At 39.7% G+C, this 13,820-nt stretch overlaps 1 protein-coding gene across 1 annotated transcript in view; it reads right to left on the bottom strand.

Annotated features, from left to right (window-relative positions):
• The window catches only part of SCIN (scinderin), a 78,345-nt gene that overhangs the window by 17,134 nt on the left and 47,391 nt on the right, over nucleotides 1-13,820 (bottom strand). Inside the window, exons 5-9 of the mRNA XM_019958467.2 lie at nucleotides 12,397-12,489; nucleotides 9,052-9,184; nucleotides 8,561-8,649; nucleotides 7,227-7,442; nucleotides 4,971-5,092 (exon numbers count right to left, since the gene is read on the bottom strand). Of these exons, the coding sequence (XP_019814026.2) occupies nucleotides 4,971-5,092; nucleotides 7,227-7,442; nucleotides 8,561-8,649; nucleotides 9,052-9,184; nucleotides 12,397-12,489 (653 nt within the window). The remainder of the gene's footprint in view (nucleotides 1-4,970; nucleotides 5,093-7,226; nucleotides 7,443-8,560; nucleotides 8,650-9,051; nucleotides 9,185-12,396; nucleotides 12,490-13,820) is intronic.

Raw genomic sequence — 13,820 nt, 5'->3', positions numbered from 1 at the left:
CTTAGCTAAGTAGTCAATTCTGTCTGATTTCAAGTTGGAGCTGCTTATTTTGGGAAACAATCTCAACAGTGAAAATAACCCATTTGAGTAGTATATGAGCCAGATCTACTGGGCTGGATATTAGAGGCACTTTATTTTTCCACGACTATTTGGTGAGCATAGTAACAAATATGTGGACCCACAAAAATCAAGAAAATAATGATTAGAAGCAGGCAATGGAGGGGCTTTCCAGGTGGCTCAGTGGGTAAAGAATCTGCCTGAAATGCAGGAGACACAGGAGACATAGGTTCAACCTGTGGGTTGGGCAGATCCCCTGGAGGAGGGCGTGGCAACCCACTCCAGTATTCTCGCCTGGAGAATCCCGTGGACAGAGGAGCCTGGCAGGCAGTCTACAGTGTCACAAAGAGTTGGACACACTGAGTTAACTGAGTGTGCGCGCGTGCACACACACACATACACAGAGGTAATGGAGAGGCCCCCATTTTGTAATTCTGGTCTTTCTTTAAAGGGATTTCCCATGGACAGAGGAGCCTGGAGGGCTGCAGTCTATAGTATCACAAAGAGTTGGACACGATTGAATTGATGGAGCGCACACACACAAACACATACAGGCAATGGAGAGGCCCCCATTTGGTCATTCTTTAAAGGAATTATGAATAAAATGGTAAGAGAAGCTAAAGTATCAGTGATCAGATAGGAGTCAATTCATTGGCAACTTCTCTTTCTAGGATAACTTGTGGCTCTAACTCCAAACGCTGGCTCACCCTACACAACAGCCTCTGGGAGATCTGCTTGTTTGATGACTGTGGGAGGGAAAAGGCAGTGAAAGCACTGTTGGTAGCCAGTCCTCCCATCTCTACATGACTACAGGTTAGCAGGAAGAACACCAATCCTGGAAATGGATTTTGACAATCAATTATATTCTTGCTTCTGAAGGTTTGAGAGTGACCTACCTGTTCCATACCCAGAACCAGATTAACAGTAGGCTCCCAACCTGGACAACACACACACATACATACACACCACACATGCACATATGCACACACATACCCACACAACACTGAGTGCAGGAAGCCTGTCTCATTTATCTCAGAATATTTCATTGAACCAACAGAGTCAAATGGTTGATATGAAAATGTTGTACAGTGGGGTGAAAAAAAAGGACATGCTTATGTCAGACATATGTTTAAAAAAAATAGAAAATGCTTTTCATAATAAGGGCACACATGAAGATATAGCCTTTTAATGCGAATAACTGAAATTTTCCATGAGCCTGTCACGCTAGCAAACACTTCTGGGAGCCGCTGGAAGCACCAGGTGGGGAGAAACGCAGAGCTGAGGAAACAGCAGGGTCTGTCATCACCTGTCCTTTATTCCCTAGCTCGGCAATTTCTTGGATATTTCTTCATTTTCTTTTTGCCTTCTGACATTCTTAATAAATATCTCACTGTTTATCTCAAACCCTTCTTCCTCTTCCTGTCAAAGTGACCACGTTTCCACCCACACAGATTCAAACTAATTTGCTTTATGGATCTGTGACCCAGGCAGTCAAGGACTGCAATGCAATCAAGACCATAAGAAAATTGCTTTGTCTCTTAACTTTGAAATCCTGTGCTTAGAGGGAGAAAAGAAGCTATCTACTTTGATATGATTTCTTCTTTACAAATCTGTGGTACTTGTTACTCATTAAAAATAAAATGCTGCATGAAAATGGAATTTATTGCTTCAAGAGACTCATCATCACCACTGATCAAAGTTTGTTTAATTTCAATTACTTGACATTTCAGAGAAAAGATCACTGCTGAAATTAGTTTTCTCTTGTCATTTTAGAGTCTCAGTAGTTTCAGAAATAAAAAGACAAATTTGTGTATTCAGCAGTGATTCCATTCAAGTTTGTCACCTTGAACTCTGCCTCTTGGATTTAACCTATTCATATCCCATGATTGAAACGACCACATAAACTGGAAAGTTGTTTAATTTGAAGCTAGTCTTCAGGAGGCATTTCCTAAATACCTCTTCACTATGTTTATGGAAGTTTTTGAAGTTCTGCAAACTATACATCAACAAACTGACAAATTTAACATCTGTGCTATTAAACGACCCCAGGGACTGTAGCCCGCCAGGCTCCTCTGTCCATGTGATTTCCCAGGCAAGAATACTGGAGTGGGTTGCCATGCCCTCCTCCAAGGGATCTTCCCGACCCAGGGATCAAACCCAGGTCTCTGGCATTACAGGCAGATTCTTTACTGTCTGAGTCACTAGGGAAGCCCAACTAATCACTTGGCTCCTTCTCATTCACTGGTTTTGTCTTTTGCTTCCTAACTTTGCTCGTGCCAGACACCATTACTGCTAGATTAGAGCACGCTTTTTCTTGCATTGCTAGGAACACCTTCAATACTATTTGCTTGCTTTCCTCACTCTCATTTCTGCTCCCACTTAGATGTCACTTTTAAGAGTCCTTCACCAATAACCTAGCAGTGAGCTTGAGTATCTGTTCCTAATTCTACACAGATCATTCAGCTTGGTTTTATCTTAAGCCTTCATACTTTATTGAAATGGCTGATAACCATCTTTCTCTCTTTTAAGTATAAATTCTTGGGGAATGTTTTTTATTGTATCTTTAGTATCTAGCTCAGTGCTTGGCACATAGAAAGTGCTCAATGGACACTTTCAAATGATTTAAAGAATAGCTTTTACGTTCAAAATTTATAACCTGATTTAATCTGTTTAATCTATATCCACATAGTTATTTATGTGGATTGCAAATTGCTAATTCCTCAAAACATTCTCTTGAATTACTTATTTAATCTTTCCTGTTTGATCTAAGTGCCACAATTATTAACTATATTTTTTACATACTGAAAAGAATTTAGAGGAAGACCAAGAAACAGAATGTAAAAGAAAAGCTTACTCAGAATGTAAGTAATGTAAATTCATTACCTACTTACAATGAATTTATCCCTACAGATGCCATGCTTTGCACAGGTACTTTTCTGAGTTAAAATTTTAGAAAAGGAAATTGCAAAATAAGGACATAGTTTCTACCAGGGGATAGCTGCAGGCAGGCCTTAAAGACAGCTGCAGATCAAGGTGTGAAATGATGCTTCACCCTTTACAAGAGTTGTGACTTTGCGTTAAATTATTTACTCTCTGATTCCCCCCTCCTTTTATATCTTTTGAAAATTATCTAATTGTGAGGAAGAGAGATAATACATGGAAACATCTAGCATTTTGCTGGCACAAACACGCTGCTCAAAATAAACTGGTTGCTATGAAGATGGCATCTTAAACACAGAGCTAAATAGCTAAATACATGCATCTTTGACAGGATATGATGTGACTGTGGGGTCAGAAATGTCTTTGAACACAGTGGTTCTCATTAATGCCACGGTGTACATTAGAAACTCCAGAGTCCCGCCAACTGGGGGTCTGATTTATTTGGTGTAAAGAGGGCACTGGGTATTCAGCTTTGGGAAAAATTATCCGGGTTAGTATGTGCAGCTAGTGTTCAGAGCCATTGCCTAAGGCAGTGCCTGTCAATCATTAAGGTGATTCTGAATCATCCTGAGAACTTGTTAAAACACAGGTTCCGCTTTAGTAGGTCAAAGGTGGGGCCTGATATTCTCTATTTCTAACCAGCTCCCCAGGGACGCTGATACTCTTGGTTTCCAGACCATCCTCGGGGTACCAAGAACCCATGGGGTGGGGAAAATCATCTCATCTCCTGATCTTGGTTAAGGTCAAGGCACTGGCCAGTATAAGGGGGAAGTGGTCACACTATGAGGATGGATGACTCTGTCATCCGGTGGGACACTCACCATAGAGAAAAGTCATCCTATCAGCAGACACCCTATCAGCAGACACCTGAGTCCTCGTCCACTCAGTATCCTTACTGAAGACAGCTACCACCACATAGGCAAAGGCAGGATCCTGCTTCATCCTCGCAACTTCAACCTACACCTCTCAGCTTTAATATCTTTTTTGAAAATTCTTTTCTTTCTCTCAGTCTTCTCAGAAATATTCCACTTTATGTGATTTCACTTCATAAATAGTTTGAGAATCCAGCATTGCATGATTTGTTGCAGAATTCTGTCCCTTGGACTAGTCCAGCATGCTGTGTGCACTTCACTTACTTGGTTGGACATTTCCATTGGCACTGACTCTAAGTCAACTTGAAGGTGAAAGTGTTAGTTAGTCATGTCCTGATGCTTTGCGACCCTATGGACCATAGCCCACCAGGCTCCTCTGTCCATGGGATTCTCCAGGCAAGAAAACTGGAGTGGGTTGCCATTTTCTTCTCCAGGGGACCTTTCTGACCTGAAGACCAAACCCAGGTCTCCTGCATTGCAGGCTGATTCTATATGGTCTGAGCTACCAGGGAAGTAAGCTTAACCTTCAATTAACTCAAATCATTATGCAAAAGAAATGGATAAGAAATGGAAGCAATAGCATTTTTTTATTTAGTACTGCTATGAATTTCATGAGGACAAAGAATAAGGATGCATCAATTTGAGATCTCCAGAGTCTGAAATAGAACCATAAATTATATACATGCCTTAGAGAATCTGATTCATTGAAATGTTGCAACTCCAATCAGGATGAGCCTCTGTGAATTTTAACAATAAGAAGACATGGTACCTGATGCTGGCCAGTTGGAGTGTTTGTTAGCTTTCAAAGGAGAGGAGTTATTCAACTACATATCCACTAAAGGAACACCACCCTTCAGCTACCAAAACCTTTCTCCTAAATTGGTAAGGATGACTTTTATCTAAACTGCTCATGGACAGCAGCTATCAAAACATAGCCAAAATCATACAAGAAGAAAATACTACATTCATGTTATACAAAGCTCACGAGGCTAAATTATAGGATAGTTTTATCCCATATTGCATGGAATATAATGAAATTTAACTTTGGAGCAAAATGTGGCCTCTACAGAACTTGAGATTTTATGAAAGAGGGAAACTCACCAGGTGTAGATAATCTGTCCTCTGGGATAAGTGTAAAGTATAATGTAGCAATCACCACCATAGAATTCACCATACGAGTTTCGGTCAATTTCGACCCTACCGTTGTTTTCTACACGCCAAATCTAAAAGGAATAAATAGGTGTATCAAAATCAAAATCTTCTTTATCTAGTAATACTTCTCTAAGGTTTAAAAAAACACATTTTGGTTTAGATCTGTCATTAAAAACCTTTTACTTTTCTAACTAGTTACAAATCAAGCAACAGGAAGAAATTCTTGTCCGTTTGGTAATTGACTTCTTAAGTGTTTAGAGTTCTTTTATACTCTTTTCTTTTATACCCTTCATAGTACTTATCTCAGTTCTGAGCCTGTTGATTAATAAATACCTATTGTTTGATTGATTAGTGAAAATAACATGATGACACTCCAGTTACATGACAAACTGAAATATTTAGTTCAGAAATACATCTCTTAACTTACATAAATTTTTCATCAGTTGGGAGGCAATTTTTTAAAACTTCTCCTTCCCTGTGCTTTAAGGCATGAAACTGTTTTTTTTTTCCCAGGTAAGAGTGGCAGATTGTGACTAAAGAATAAAAATGACAAATTGCATGACTTCTATTTTCAAAATGTGCCATAAGACTAAGATAGAAGTAGGCAGAACTAGTTATTTTCTATTTTCTCCTCCTCATCACGAACTAAAGATATTTTTAATTAAAGGTTAAAAGTTGGAGAGATGAGAGTTGTAAATGAAATGGGAAAGTAATACGTGAGTGAGAGACTGCAGGGACTGCACACACACACATCCTCCTGCCTGGGTCCTGGGAGGCTCAGGATAGATCCTCTGTTTTGAAATTGAAGATGAGCAAGTGGAATGGAGCGGTGCAGTGCTTTCAGAGAGCAGCCTTCCTGCGCCGTCCCAGAGGAACAATGGCAGCATGGCTTGGCTAAACCCCAAATCCTAGAGAAAACCCTGGACATCATCTTCCCAGGGTGGCGTGGGAGGACTTCTCAGAACACTATGCTCTGATGTGGAGACGGCAGCCAGCACACATTTGGAGCTGGGGATCCATGTCCACCGCGGGGCTCTCTGGCTGTGCTGAGCTCCAGAAAAGGATGTCTGAGCAGGACACAGGCTCAGGCCCCAAAGCTGATAACCCTCTGACAGTGACCACAGGAGGCGCTTCTCCCTGTGTAGTTCCCATAACCCCTGCCCAGCTTAGAGTCACACTTCAAGCCTTTGAAAAGAGGAGAAACACCTTCTTAAATCTCTTACATTAAATCTCAGACTTTGGTCTGAGCAGTGTGTGATAAGCTCTGGGAATGAAGAGATAAATTATTCAATTCCTTCCCTCAAGGAACGACAAGAGGTACGGGAGAAGAAATGTCTAAGTAAATGAACAACTCCGTGGTACTTCTACGATGAATCCATGAAGAACATGACTTCTGGCTTGAGAACAGAGAAAGGTCATTTCAGTGCAGAAAGAAGTCTCTTCAGAAGAGATGAAGCTTGTGACTTAACTGAGTTACAAAGGAGGAGTGGGAATGTCACCCAGATGGCGATGGGGAGGAGCCCTCGAGGCTGTGAAGGCTGAGGTGTGGAGAGCAAGGCTCAGTCATGGAAGGCCTGGGAGGCCCAGCTAAGGACGGATGTTCTCAGGAAGACTGTGGAGAGCCACCAACAGACTTTAGAACAGAAGTGATCTTATACAGTTCCCCTTAAGTTAGATGACTCAATGGCAGACCAAACATGAAGAGATTTTAGTTAGGGAGAATCCTTAGGAGGGTTTCGACAATTTTTGTCAAAAAATAGCAATAATCAACAAATTCATTTTGAATGCTCTAAAAACATCTGTGATGTTGGCACATAACACACAATTTGCCTTTGTGAATGCCCCTAAGGTGCAAGGGAAGGACAAACGTAGGGCCTGGAACTTTCGGAGCAATGCACCCACACTGGAGAAGTCTAGTTCCGAGAGCAGAAGCAGGCTTGGACCAGGAAACGAGATGGAGACAGCTGGGTTCCTTGGAGGCCCCAACACAAATTACCTAGTTTCGTAGAATCTCAGCAAACACACTACACACTAAGACTGAAGGTCAGACAACGCTGTCTTCCAACTTTCAACCCCCTGGTCTTGGATCATCTTTATTAATCATTAAAATGCACATTTTACAGTTTGTAGCTTCCTGAAGTTCTATTGCCACATAAACTGGCATAAATGGGCTTGACAGACAAATAGACAGAAACGTGTAAGTACCTGCACTTTGCCAGAACCGTCATCCACCACGTGATGCTGGGCTGCCATTTGTGGGGAGCTGTGCAATTTTGAGGCATCAAATGGAATTTGTTTTACGTGAGCCACTTTTTCTGTGACATACACTTTCCCGAAGCCATCGCTCTGATCTCTATCTCTCCAGTCCTTAAAGAACTGTTTGAAGATTGGTGTTTCACCTCCTTCTGGAAGAACTTGAATCTGAAATGTAAAAAATTATTATTATTATGATTATCTCAGTGGGTAGAGCATCAGACTTTTAATCCAAGGGTCCAGGGTTCATGTCCCTGTTCAGGTGCTCTGGTTTGGGCTTCCCTGGTGGCTCAGTAGTAAAGAATCCGCCTGCCAATGCAGGAGACATGGGTTTGATCTCTGGGTCAGGAAGATCCCCTGGAAAAGGGAATGGCAACCCACTCTAGTATCCTTGCCTGGGAAATTCCATGGACAGAAGAGCCTGGCAGGATATAGTCCATGGGATCGCAAATCGTCGAACACGACTAGTGATTAAACAACAATAATTATAAACAGAAAAATAAGAGACTAAGGAAAAACAATAATCTAGTTGTGGAGAAAAAACTAAGGAAATGCAAAGAGGAGCCTTTTTTTTTTTTTTTTTTTTTAAAGATGACAAATGTAAACTTAGAAGCTGGAATCCTTATATGAATACAAAAGGAAAAGTATCAAATATGAAGCTAAAACAATTCAACCCTGCTTTTTTTCTTATAGCTAATCTAAGTGCCAATGAATTTGGATGTTTGAGAGAAGAATCAAGTCATTTCATATGTTTCCATTACAGTCAAATAAGTTTGACTGTTTTTCTATATTAGGTTCATAGAAGTTCTGTGACCTGAAAGAAATTATCTTCTTGTGCTGCTTTTGCCAGGACATAAAAATGAAGAGAAAAGATGAAGCTAGGAGATTCAGAAAAGAGCAACTAGTCAGTGTCTAAATTAATCTCCATGAAGGCAAGTATTTTCTGGGCCTTAGTCCACGCTGATACAACTTGCTCTAGGGAATAACTGATACATGCTCTCAATTAATTCAACTGTGCTTGACCATCTTGACTTAAAGGCTGTGCAGGAAGTGAATGGGCTTTTATTCTAATCACAGAGTCCCACTGAAAGTCTAATCTCCAATTTCTGTAAAATTCTGTCCTCCACACAGAGTTCTAGAGCACAGGACGCAACATTGCAGGCACATAGGTAAGAATGACTTCTGTGTATGTTTTTTGGAACCAAATTCGCTCAGGAGTTTTGTGGTGATGTCATGAGCTCCCATATCTAAAAAATTTTTCCTAGCTAGTTCATTTCCATACGTACTTGGGTATTCGTAGAATAATTCATTTGCTGTAGGAATTCCTCAGCTGTCTTCATGGCAGCCTTTCTCTCCTGGGGATTAGCATCTTTACCTAACATGCAACATAAATTAAAAAGAATTTTAGAGAGGCAAGATATTACATGATTAAGAGATACTTGTGCACCAAAAATCAAACATAATTATAATTTAATTTAACTACAATACTGAAAAATGGCAAAAACTTCCTAGTATACTAAATATATTTAACAATATTATAATATAGAATATATAAAAAATTCTATTTCTAGTACCCAAAGACTTTCTTTTACCCCATCATCCCTAGTAAATAAGGCTAATAGTAAGAAAATATGGTTTTGATGTCTGCATTGTATAGATCATGCAGAAAGGTAAGCTTTTTTTAAGTCAGAAAAGATGTTTTATTTATCTTTCTGAAGAAATACATATAAATCTGAAGTATGTCAACAATGCCAATGGCATTTTTTTTTTTTTTTACCTTTCCATACAAAAATCTGTTTTGCAGCACCGTGGTCCAAAATGAAGCATTCTTCAGACAGAAGCATCGCCATGGAGAAGGGGTTTTCTTCTGCCACCAGACTCACTTTCATGGAGCCACTGGCATCTGAAACCTGACATGAAAACCATGAGCTTGCTTGAGGATCATCAGTGAGTTCTAAACTGTGATCATGGTGACGGCTGCACAACTCTGTACATGTAATAAAAACCACTGAATTTCGCACTTTAAATAGATAAACTATATATGTAAGTTATATCTCAACAAAGCTATTTCAAAGAAAACAAAGACAAAAAAAAAAAAAACCCTCATGGACCCAGTTAGACCTGGAAAAGACTTTCTTAAAGCCCTTTAGGATAAAAGTACTACTAATAAAAAGCTAAGTTTCAACACAGAAAATAATAGTGATAATAATCATGGATAAAGTTTGTTTCAGTTTTCACATATACCAGGAGCCACACAATGAAATTTACATGATTATTTCTTAGTCTTTATAAAAATCTTTGAAATAGATACTCTTGTACTCATTACACACACACAAAGCTGAAGCTTAAATGTTCATTCATTCAATATTCACTGAGTACGACCATATCCCAGACACTGTGGTAAGGAAGGCCCTGATACATTATAGCTTATGCGTACAGACTTTTTTCAATATGGAGCCTGTCATTTACTTAAATACTCTGTATAAATTATCAAAGTAAATCTCATGTCACAAATAAAACATCATAAAATAAAACTTGTTACATCTGTGTCACAAGTAAACTTACGGAGACTCTCGAAGTTTGGAAACGGCTATGTAAGTTTTTTTTTTTAAGCTAGAGACATACAGCTTACAAAGTCTTACAAAATTTCCTAGGTTAGATTTCAATTTTTTCAAGGCCTGGTAGGCTGTAAGGTAATCCACCTGGGCACTTGTTAAATACGCAGATTTGAGGGTCCTCCCTAGATGAGTGGTGGGGTTTTACAGCACTGCGGTGGGGCTTGAATTGTGTATTTTTAGAAATCACCCGAGGTGAGTCAGCTTCCCAGCCCTGTGTTGTTGTGTTAAGTCACTTCAGTCGTGTCTGATTCTTTGAGACCCTATGGACTGTAACCTGCCAGGCTCCTCTGTCCATGGGATTCTCTAGGCAAGAACACTGGAGTGGGTTGCCATGCCCTTCTCCAGGGGATCTTCCCTACTCAGGGATCGAACCCGAGTCTCTTATGTCTCCTGCATTGGCAGGAAGGGTCTTTACCACTAGCGAGCGCCACCTGGGAAGCCCTGTTCAGCTATTTCAAATTATTTTCAGGACTGAAATAGAAGTATGCAATACATAATAGGCCCACTAGAGGGAGCATTGACTCAAAATTAACGTTGTGTGTTAGTCGACTCTGAGACCCTATGGACTGTAACCTGCCAGGCTCCTCTGTCCATGGAATTCTCCAGGCAAGACATCTGGAATGGGTTGCCATTCCCTTCTCCAAGGGATCTTCCCGACCCAGAGATCGAACCCTGGTCTCCTGCACTGCAGGCAGATTATTTATCAACTGAGCCACCAGGGAAGCCCCAAGATTAACATGTTCATGCTTATTTCTTTACTCTCATGATGTTCTCTGAGGGGAGAACAGCTTTATTTAATGAGGTAACATAAAAGGTATTTGTTAAACTCTTGAAATTGGGTTTTAGAAACCCAATTCTAACAATAAAAATAATCAATGTAAATTAAAATAAATTTATGCTTAAAAAATAATTATTATTTAATTAAAATTAATTTTAAAATAAATAAAAATAATCAAAACAAAACCCAATAATAAAAAACAAGCAGTCACAAAATCTTTAGAATAACAATTTCTGTGTGGCTTATATTAAAATTATCAGCATTTAGGAGTGGTAAAGACATCTTCTTTTGCCATCTAGATAAAAAGAATCTATTTCTCCTTTCTTTCTACAGAAAAGGAAGTTATTCTACACAAGACAGTCACTTGAACTTCATTTAAAAATCACAGTGTGTCTGAGCTAGACCATCCCTTTAAAGAGCAGAAAATAGACGTCCTTCTTGTCAGAGATGAGAAAAGGACTCAATTCCACAGGGAGATTGTGGTCTGCTCCAAATCATGTGCTTGGAAAGTTACAGAGGGAGGGAATGCTTAACGGATCCCATGTGAAGTCTCCTCACCTGGTACATCTTGTGGATTTTGTTACCCTCACCAGCAATAAAATCATAAAATTGTGGATTGGAAGGAACCTAAGTAGTTCCAGTTTAATCTCTCTTTTGTCAGATAAGAAAACTAAGACCCAGAATGGCCGTGTCTTGGCCAAGGTCGCCCTGGCAGTCCTTCCCACAGAGCTAACATGGAACTAAGTCTGCCAACACCCAGGACAGTTTTTACCCTTTTTCTTTCCAGCTGTTTGATTTGATAGCCTTGCCCTCTTATAAAAAAGACTTCATGATGGCTAAACAGGATATTTCAAGTGAGGTCACAATTTTATAGCTCATTAGGATTTCATAAGAAAAAGCTTACAGTCTTTGTACTCTACGAAGGAAACACTTTATTGAATGTATTGTACTGAATGTAAGATATCAGGACATATTGTCGCTGGAGCAACGAGCGGCGGCTGCGCGGTGCTGGAGCAGCGAGCGGTCGAGAGGAGATACCCCACCTCCAAGGCAAGGAGCACTAGCTGCACTTTGCACCAAAGAATTCATGCTTTTGAACTGTGGTGTTGGAAAAGACTCTTGACAGTCCCTTGGACTGAAAGGAGATTCAACCAGTCCATCCTAAAAGTGATCGGTCCTGAATAATCATTGGAAGGACTATGTTGAAGCTGAAATTCCAATACTTTGGCCACCTGATGCGAAGAGCTGACTCATTTGAAAAGACCCTGATGCTGGGAAAGATTGAAGGTGGGAGGAGAAGGGGACGACAGAGGATGAGATGGTCGGATGGCGTCACCGACTCAATGGACGTGGGTCTGCGTAAACTCCGGGAGTTGGTGATGGACAGGGAGGCCTGGCGTGCTGTGGTCCATGGGTCACAAGGAGTCGGACACAACTGAGTGACTGAACTGAACTGAACTGTGCAAACTAGTACAGCAACAATATATATAATTTTTTAATTTAAATCACAGCAAATTATTTGTTGTTTTTAATAAAAATTTTTAAAGTAATAGAAATAAGAGTTTTAAATAACTGTGTTAAAGCAAAGAACAAATTCTTCCCACACATTTCTCTTTGAGAGCAACGAGGAGCATTGTCATCTGTGGCAAACAGTCCCTCCCCAGCAGGTCTCCCCAGCACCATCCTGTCCAATAAAAACAACAGAACTTCCTACCAGTGAACTCACCATGTAGAGTTTAGCCATTTTCCTATTAGTTATATCTGCTTTGATGTCATCATCATCTTCTCCATCCCTAAGCTTTGGCTTTTTCCCTAATACCTAGAAAAAAGAGTACAGATAAAAAGATAAAGACCTCTTATTAATGGCGCAAAGTTTGAAAAAAAGATTCCTAAGTCATAGATTATAAAATATTAGCAACTGAAATGACAAGGCTCAGACATTTCTCACCAATCATACTAAACTGGCCTTCTCCCACAGGTCAAATCAATCAACAGCATTAAGTAAACAAACACTGAGTTTGCTGGTGATGTGAACTTTCAAGAAAGTGAAATCCCAAACTTGAAAGTGTAGGTCTCCATATTATTGAAAACTGCTGCTGCTGCTGCTAAGTCGCTTCAGTCGTGTCCGACTCTGTGCGACCCCATAGACAGCAGCCCACCAGGCTCCCCCGTCCCTGGGATTCTCCAGGCAAGAACACTGGAGTGGGTTGCCATTTCCTTCTCCAATGCATGAAAGTGAAAAGTGAAAGTGAAGTCGCTCAGTCGTGTCCGACTCTCAGCGACCCCATGGACTGCAGCCCACCAGGCTCCTCCGTCCATGGGATTTTCTAGGCAAGAGTACTGGAGTGGGGTGCCATTGCATGCTCCATTATTGAAAACTAGTAGGAATTAATTAAAATATGAGTTCTAAGTTCAGCTGTGCAACAAAATATCTTCCATAACCTCTGTTTCTACAAGCAATCTATAGGTTTTATTAATTTATTGTAACAAAGTCTTGGGCAAAATTACTATTTGAGGGTAGGGTACTATTATTATTATTGATATAGGCTAGGCTAGATGAAATGTCAGTTAATCATATGCTTTGCTTCCTGCTGCATTTTTGACACAGAACAAATGAATGTTGAATGAATGAATGTGCTTATGTACTCTTTGCACACCTGATGCAATCCAAAAGTTTAAGAAAGCATTTTGTAGAAAATACATTTGGATCTGCTTTGAATTTCTGTACACTAAAATCATCCCCCAAAATGCCCATAAAGACCTTAATTAATGAATTTAATTAACTGACATAAGTATCATAGTATGTTAAGAACAGGAATCAAATATAAATGTATTCAAAACGATATGAGTTTTATAACACAAATATAAATGCAAGTTTAAAAATGCAAAGATGCTATTCATTTAGATTTAATAAATATTTAATATACAATGAAATTCCATGCATAATGTGTTTTACAGTCAGTATTCCTTACAAATATACTGTATGAAAATACATACTGCTGAATACCAGACAACAATAAAAGCTTAAATTCTAACCTATGCATGAGTACAGCACAGTCTCGAGTTCAGAAATATACTAAAGACTTATTTTCCTCTGGGAATATGCCCATCTTTTTGCCTACACAATGATCCATAAAATCCTTTAATTAT

The sequence above is a fragment of the Bos indicus genome, chromosome 4 (genome assembly GCF_029378745.1).
Source record: "Bos indicus isolate NIAB-ARS_2022 breed Sahiwal x Tharparkar chromosome 4, NIAB-ARS_B.indTharparkar_mat_pri_1.0, whole genome shotgun sequence".
In the NCBI taxonomy this organism is placed as follows: Eukaryota; Metazoa; Chordata; class Mammalia; order Artiodactyla; family Bovidae; genus Bos; species Bos indicus.
Note: the sequence above shows the minus strand (reverse complement) of the source record. Positions and strands in the feature narration are given on the sequence as shown.